This window comes from Amblyomma maculatum, chromosome 3 (assembly GCF_055883805.1).
Source record: "Amblyomma maculatum isolate TAMU_Amacu chromosome 3, ASM5588380v1, whole genome shotgun sequence".
In the NCBI taxonomy this organism is placed as follows: Eukaryota; Metazoa; Arthropoda; class Arachnida; order Ixodida; family Ixodidae; genus Amblyomma; species Amblyomma maculatum.
Genome location: NC_139346.1, coordinates 68,721,002 through 68,729,516, shown reverse-complemented (window position 1 = coordinate 68,729,516; position 8,515 = coordinate 68,721,002). Strand labels below are relative to the sequence as shown.

At 47.2% G+C, this 8,515-nt stretch overlaps 1 protein-coding gene across 1 annotated transcript in view; it reads right to left on the bottom strand.

Moving 5' to 3' along the window:
• Positions 1-1,121: 1,121 nt before the first annotated feature.
• The window catches only part of LOC146194920 (uncharacterized), a 45,880-nt gene continuing 38,486 nt past the window's right edge, over positions 1,122-8,515 (bottom strand). Inside the window, exon 5 of the mRNA XM_084596673.1 lies at positions 1,122-1,401. Within this exon, the coding sequence (XP_084452799.1) occupies positions 1,277-1,401 (125 nt within the window). The 3' untranslated portion in view covers positions 1,122-1,276. The remainder of the gene's footprint in view (positions 1,402-8,515) is intronic.

Below are 8,515 nucleotides of genomic sequence, written 5' to 3'. Positions count from 1 at the left end.
GAGGTAAAGCAATCCATGGGCATAAATTAGACCTCTTCCTCACACGCTTTTTACCTATATGGAAACATCTTGCGACGAACGCCTCTTCGGGTAACGTGCGCTGACATCGCACAGCACACGGACAACGAAGAGGCGTCCGTGCGCTGTGTGATGTCAGCGCATGTTAAAGATCCCCAGGTGGTCGAAATTACTCCGAAGCCCTCCACTACGGCTCCTCTTTCTCTCTTTCCACTTTAACTCCCATCATTATTTTCCTTACGGCGCGGTTGCGGTGTCCACAGAAAACAAGTGAGACAGTTACAGCGCCTATCCCTTCCAGTGAACCAATTAATTATTAAGGTTTCCACAGCCCCGCCGGGGTGGTGCAGTGGTAAGACGCCCGACTAGCGTGCCGGAGTACCCGGGTTCGAACCCGACCTCGGCTGCTGCGTTTCCCTTCCTATAAATATAAATCAATCAGAGGCGCGAGATGCACCGTATGCAGCAGCAACGCTGAGGCTTTCGTATCTCGCTTTCGCCATCTGCAGTGGTTCCGATATTTTTCAGACTGGAGTTGGCTACTTACCTCTTCTTCCATACTTTATAGGTCTTCCCACCCATTTGTGCACGCAAATGACACCCTTTCTCGCTCGTTCACTTTGAAATAGTTCAAACTTCCTGCCACCGCAGGTTAGAACAACGTCACCGGAACTCAAGTACCATGTGACACCCCTTGGTTGTCGAGACTGCCTATGCCGACTTTCGACGCCCGATGTACCTCCTGGTTTCCCACACGAGATTTTCTGATGCTTTATTTGATGCAATCATTCTTTTTTACAAACTCATTCGTTCGAACCTAATTACGCGGGCAAGCTCGTGATGACACAAAACCGCAAACATAGCCATACAACGTTCACGATGCAATAAATACAATGCGTATAAGCACTTAACCCTGCATTTCTGCCATGTACGCAGCGGAAAGTCAGGAAGATGGTTCTCGATGATGCTTGGCCTGCTTGCTCCGTGAAAGGCACTGTCGAGCTACGTGGAAGCGATTTTCTGCCAAGATTGGTGCGCACCGTCGGTGCTAGGGTCGGTGAGGAAGAGAGCAGGGAGGCATGCTGGTCTGCGGGGCCCCGCTTTAGACATTTTATTTTGCAAATAGAGCCACGAACAAATAAACATCTATGACACGTTGCTGTTATGGTTAGCTATTTTATTTGAGATAATGAAATAACACAGTACATTGTGTTGTTCCTATCTGCGAAAGAATACTGAAACACTTCTTTCTGAAGCCCTAATAAGGGCACAGCTCTTTGCTGTACAGAGTGTACCTCTGTGCACCGCACTGTTCGTCAAACTGCGTCGCGCAGTTCTCGGGCACTGAATCCCTGTCGTCGGTCTTCACAAAGAGGATGCAGTCTGCAAAGGGTAAAGAACATTCAAATCGGGAGCATGGATAAATATTCGCGTCAATCTGACTTAAAATATCCATCGCTAAAAAAAACAAAACAACAATGCCTACGTTTTGGAATTGAGGACCTAAATATTTCACAGTTCATTTCAGAGGAATATTTCAGAGGAATTTCACAATACTTCGTATAAAACAAGGAACTGCCCCTGGAGATTCACTGCATGCAAAGCGAAGAGTGTGAAAAGCAGTAAAGCAGTTGTGCAAAACGTGGATTGAGCGAAGCGCAGACACTCTTCTCGGCATAACGCAGTCTTGCGTTGTAGCAGCAGTACTATTCGGCATGCTTCTGGGGATCGCCTAAAAGAAATGTTGGTTTCGCTCAAGACTGATCACTGGAAGGTGCAGAATTTATCTAGTTTTACCTTCCCTAGCATTCATATAGGTTTAAGTGAGCATGACCGTATCACAGAAAATAAAGAATAAGCAGTTTAGGCTACTTGTTTCGCTTAAAGTTCGCAGCGCCAAAGTCGAAGCACCACGAAGCAGCACGCTTCCTGGCCTTTCTGACTATTTTTTTGTTCTTATTCCTCCTTCTTTTCCCCGTGTTGCCGAATTGAAATTGTACTTAACATGACTGGATGGCAAGTGTTCTTAAGGTCGGAGTTAGTGCGACATGATTTATAGCACTGGTAGAAATTCTTCGTATTACATCGCTAGCAGCTAGGGTGCGCTACCCAATGCTGCTCCACCTTAATCATGAGCACTTATGCACGAACGGCCGCTTTCTGAAGACAAGTTTGTAATAACATGATGTAAACCACCAAACGTATGCCGTTTTCTTTCAGTGGAGCTGCTGGACACGATGCGAACATTTTTAGATGCCGTAGCACCCAGGTTTTAAACATCTTTGCACCTACTCATTATTTATGGTATTTTTATTCTAGACAGGAGTTAGCAGCTTGGAGGCACTTTGCCAATTGCATTCCTAGTGGTCGGTAATCACCCGCGGCGCTCAGCGGTGCGCTATTTCTGTAGCACTGAATAAAAGTTTGTACTGCGCAGTGAACTTTTTTTTCTGACTTAAGTTCGCGTTGCTACTGCTGGGGACGACGCAGTAAAACACAGCTCGCCCTTAAACTGGCCCAATAAACAGTGGATCGAACGTGACTACGCTGGTTTTCAAGAAGAGAAAAAAAAACGTTTATTTTATTGGAGCACCAATTTGCAGCGAAACAGTTCATCCACCTAGTTCAAAGAATGCATGCTCTCCTCACGGCAGGCGCGGATTTCGCTCTCCCAAAGCGCCGTGTCCCTAAGCTTGGGGTCCGCATAATAGGCATATAGAGTTGGAGGTAGCATATTATTTCAACCTGTGTCGACCTTCCCGGAAAATGTTTAATTGTGAGTCATCAGTAATTACTATAAGTTGGAATTGTAACACACGTCGACGGATGCAGCCTCCGCTTGGTATGATAGGGAAAATTCGGCTTCAATATTTTTCCTACTCTGGCACCAAATTTTTAAAATTCCACAAAAACAGTCACCAATAAGCCACTAATAAACGTGTTCGGTGTGTAGAACGAATCCTTTTAAGCATTAACCCTAAGTATAACTTCTTGGAGCAAAGCCAGCGATTTATTATTAATTTTTAAAAAAAGTGTTTTTTGAAATTCACGGGCACAGCGGTTGTCGCTTGGCCATGTCGCATGGAACTATTTTCTAATCAGTGACGTCATGGGTGAGTTGACTGGCAAGGCTTGCTAGAAGCTGCCATTCACTGCGGCGACTGCAGCCATGACGTCACGGGCACACTTCCAGTAGCTGCGAAAGTCGTCTGCTCGTGCGCTGCGCGAACTCATCAGGCGCCTCAAGCGTGTGCGAATGAGGTCAGTGCCTTCACTCACATGATACACATGGTGTCGATATCCTTATTACACGGCCAGCTTAACCACGGTTACGCGTAACCGAGTTTACCAAACGTAACCATGATTAACCGCCAATCGAGGTTCGCTGTTGTTATACAGCTTGCCGCCCGTCTCGGTTAGGCGGCCATTGCCCATCAAGTACAACAACCGAAGCCAGAGCGTTTGGATCAGCAACTCTGAACTGAAACGACGCAGTGATCGGCGGAACGAAGCAGCATTTACAAATATCTTATTTATATTACGTGATTTGAGGAGAACCGGATTTTTTGTCACTGTAGGAAGAAGGAAAAGAAAATGCAAGGGCCTGCTACTAGCTCTGCAGCTGAGCCACCTCCGCTGCCTCGAGCAGACAGAAGACAAAATAGAGAAGAAAGAAAAGGAAGAAGTAGAGAAAGATGTGCGCCGCAACAACAGCCGAACAGCCGTCGTCCACCACCGAAACGGTGGCGGGCGCAATGACGGCCCAGAACAGAAAAAAATTCTGTGGCAGGCCAGCCCCCGTGGCAAGCGGCGGCGGCTCACCTGTCCTAGCCCCATCAGGGGAGTACTGCGGGTCAGGAGAACCGGCGTGTCGTCCTACGAGGCGTCAACAGCACGGCCAAGCACCGCACGATGGCAGCGCCTCCTCGACCGCCGTAAACACCGCCGCTGTGGCCCCACCTCCCGCATATACCGTACGCGAACGACATGACGCATCGTCAGCACTGATGTCCGAAATAAAGCGCGAAAATTTGTTCGACTCTGGAATACTCAGCCGAATATCAAGTAATAAACCATCGTGATGGTCTCTGGTCAGCAGCTAATTGCTGGTATTTTGGATTGGAAAACATTTATTGTCAGCAATGAGCGATTTGTGGGCGCTACACTTATATGGCCTCAAGTCCGCCGCTCTCAGCGACCTTTTGAGCTCACTCAGTAGCCCGAACTTGCGTTAACGGGTCTGAGTTGGCCAGTATAGCCTCCCACCGCTCAAAAGAAGGGACTGGTAGTAGGCCCGCTTGTTGCAGCGTTTTTTCGGCTCCATAATATGTGATCGTGTCCTGCTATTTCGCCGCAGTGTTTACAATTTGGATTGTATTGTGCTGGGTACATGGGCGCAAATTTAGAAGGGCTGCAGAAGGCACGCGTCTGGAGCCGACGCCAGATTAATTCCTGCCTATTGTCTAGTTTCTTGTCTGGTGGAGGATATATCCGCCTTTCTAGTTTAAAGTGATTAGTGTAGTCATGAAATGAAATTAGTGCATCTCTCGAGAAATTGGGGCAATCAACCTGGCTCACTGCTCGGCTGACATAACCTCGAGCTATACTGTGAGCCAATTCGTTTCCTTTGTTCCTCGAGTGTTCCGGCACCTAAATTAATTCCACCTCTTTTTGGTTCCAGTCTCTATACCTTAAAATTCGCTCTGTCCCTTTAGAGATCATGCCCCTCGCAAAATTGTTTATAGCAGAGTTGGAGTCGCTAATTATGGTAACCGATTTGGCGCTGATCATCGCCATGGCGATGGCTGCCTCCTCCGCTGTCCCTGAGTATGTTGTTTTATTGAACCTGCCATTAATGTTTTACCCGAGTAGTTCACGCCCACGGTAGCAAAAGAGTTGCCTCCTTTGTATTCCGCCGCGTCTACATAAACAGTGTATTCAGAGCCTTCTAATTGCTGGTAAAAGCGTTAGCCATGATACAAGCAAGTTTCTGCTCAAGCTAGCTGCCGCTGGTGCATTTCGGCTCATCCGATCTACTCGTACTAGCTCTGCGATTAATGTGTCGGCAGAGTTAATCCTATGCATCTTTTACTATGGCAGGATAGGATTCACAATAAGGCAGTTTCATAAGTAGACGATTTACGACAGCGTTGATCAGTTCCAAAGCGCCTACCGCAGCAGCTTCGAAGCGAAACAATTTAGGCCTAGTGACGACTACGGACGGCCACACACGGCGCCCTCGTTCGCCTCGTTCGCGCGCCCCACCCCCGCGATAAAGTGTCATGTACCAGAGCCTGCTTGCGGCATCCCGTGCTGCAGGCGTTGCAAACTCGTGTACTTTCATTACAACTAAGGCCGCTCATTTTTGACGCTCTGCTCAGCAACAAGCCCTTCAAGCGATACTGCAGACAGGACAAGGTTTCAGTACGCAGCCCCTGCGGTGTCGGTTGTAATCGAAGACGTCGGGCGCCACAGTAGATACCGCCTTTTCTATACATCGATCTTTAAACGTGATACAGATGGGCAAATGAATAACTTTACAAAGCAGACTAGCTCGTACGTTTCGCGCACTCGGGCGCCGCCGAGTAGCCTCCGTCAACGGACTGGCGAACTCCTCGAGGACGGGTTGACGCGAATACGCCAGCGAGCGAGCGAGCACGCGGCAGCCGAAAGTTTGTCGAAGTGACGTATTTCTGGGTGCAGCTTTGAACTTGCTTGTATTCTTCATTTTTTTATGACTCCCTTCGGCGTACGACTTAAAAGGGAAAATCGGAAGGTTATTTTTAATCGGCGATGTATTTGGTGTTGCAGAAGCTAAATCAAAACGTTTTGCGGGAGAATGATTAGTGGCAATATCTATCAGTGGTATGGCGCTGTTTACTCTTCTTGGTGACCATTTCTGTGGACCTTTAAATCTTCCTCTGAAGTTAAAAGAGCTGTATTTTTGAGGGTGACTGCAAGGCATCAGTGAAATATTTTAAGCTACTTTTCTGAAGTCACTGACTGAAACAATATCAGCTTCCGATGCGCAGCAAACATTTTGTTAGTGCCATTTGTCCTCCTCTCACGTCGGACAACTAAGGCTGCCACAAAAAGCCAAGAAGGTGCATTTTTTGCAAATATATAGCCAAAAGCTTGAAGCCTGGCGAGAAAGGACCTGGCGGAACATGGATTGCTTCGATGGAGGTGAATAATGGGAAAATATCCTTTGTAATAAATATCCTTGTATATAATCTGCCATACATTTCTGGATACGTAAAACATATAGCCTAACTACTTTGTTACTTCTCAAAATCATTTACTGCCATCTTTTCGAAGTCATGACAGCAGAATCGTGTAAAGCCCTTTTATTGCAGAAGGCATAGTACGCAGAAAAGCTGATGGCCTGTAAAATGAACACATCGCAGAATAAATACGAATTATTATACAGACAAAGCCCAGCGTTGTATACGCGTAGCCTTCTAAGAACATGCAGCCGGAGTTGTCACTTTAACAGCGCTCTCAAATTAAGCGACGCCGAAGCTGTCACGCTTGATCAGAAGTTCAGAGCATACCTGCATAGGTAAGAAGCTACAGCTCTCATTGGTTGAACACTACGCTGAAACATGTAACACCTTCTAAAAAGAGACGACACTGATACTATTCTGGTCTTCTGAATTTCCCGTATCTGCAAAGTTAAGCCGATAAGCACAAGCAGGTGTAGTAAATACCTGGGTACATCAAAAGTGAGTGCTCTGTAAATTATGTGTTACTCTGCAGCGGCCCTGAAGAGAATCTTTAGCGCAGGTTGCTCGCTATCTGTAATCATGAGATAGATTGCCCCAAAAGTAAGAGCTACTAAAAATTGTAATCTGCAGAAAGTCTCTATGTCAGCCTCTATGTTACAGACTACAGACATGGTCACAGTGCTGACGCCTATGGACCACTTGGTAAAGCAATAAAAGCTGCACCCCTGCATACGGCTGTACTACGCTCTGGCAAGAAAGGTATTCACTTGAGAAGCATGCCTACTGTAGCTTCACTGAATGCACACGTAGAAGACACTAAGGCGCTGCGAACAGTCGTCAGTGGCATCATATCGTTGTTCCGAAGGAGTTGTCTGCCCACTGACACTCTCACTACTTAAAGGCTGATAAATGTTGAGCCGTTGTCCAGCGATCAGAGCATCGTTTTTCTCTTTCTCAGCTCAGCTCATGAGAGTTCGCGCAGATCCACGCTGACTTGCGCATTTCATCCTTTCATAGAGGGGCGTGAGTCGTACGCCGCCGAGTGACGTATACACTGATGGGCTGATATTCTTTTGCGCTCGCACCCCAGCAGCGCACATTTGAGCGAAAGGTTTACTCTCCGAACTACGAATTTCAATGTCAGCAAAGCCGCGCAATGACATTCAAACCAGGAAGAGCAGCTGCGCATGCGTTATGTCACACCACGTGACTTGGTGCGCCTCACCGCGACTACTGTCATGCTGCCGACGCCGCACGCGCTACAGTCATGTGATCGTCAACCATATCAGTAGCCGTTTCTTGCCGCGCCGCACGTTCTGCTACGCTGGCTTATCTTACCTCCCCGAAGCTATATACCAAGGCCAGATCACGTGACTATCCACTAACCGTATATGGAGCGCGACAACTGCTCTTTACCTCTTTCTCTCATGTTATTCTGCTGCTCTTACCGGCAGGTGGCCGAAATTACTCAGTAGCACCTCCACTACGGCTCCTCTTTCTGTCTTTCCACTTTCACTCTCACCTTCTTCCCTTCCCTTACGACGCGGTTAAATCAATCCCCAGGTGGTCGAAATTACTCCGTAGCCCTCCACTACGGCTTCTCTTTCTCTCTTACCACTTTCACTCCCATCTTCCTCCCTTCCCTTACGGCGCGGTTGCGGTGTCCACAGAAAAACAAGTGAGACAGTTACCGCGCCTTTCCCTTCCTACAAATAAATCAAATAAATCTCCTCTTTCCACTTTCACTCCCACCTTCCCCCTTCCCTTACAGCGCAGCTGCGGTGTCCACAGAAAACAAGTGAGACAGTTACTGCGCCTCTCCCCTCCTACAAATAAATCAGTTTAAAAAAAATCATTTTTTAAGGTTTCCACAGAAAACAAGTGAGGCAGTTACCGCGCCTTTCCCTTCCTATACATCAATCAATCAGTTTACCGGAACCATGGAGACGCATGGGCCTAGTGCAAGAGCGGGACACAGACGCCAGGCTACATCTGATCACTCCGCCAACATTTACGCTGTGCACGATTTCCGCGCAAGCGCTGTCTCACTAACCAAGTGTTTACATGTTAAACTAGTGCTTTCGCTAGTATTATTACGTATAGCAGAAGTTAAACATCGCTAATTTTGAAGTGGAGGCTTCTCTACGCTATGCATCAGCCAAGCTAAACCTGGAATTCCGCTTGACCTTCAACGAGCAAGAGGTCACTGTATGGCTATACTGATTAACCATAATACCAACTATGGTTGTACCACCATTTGACTTTTAATC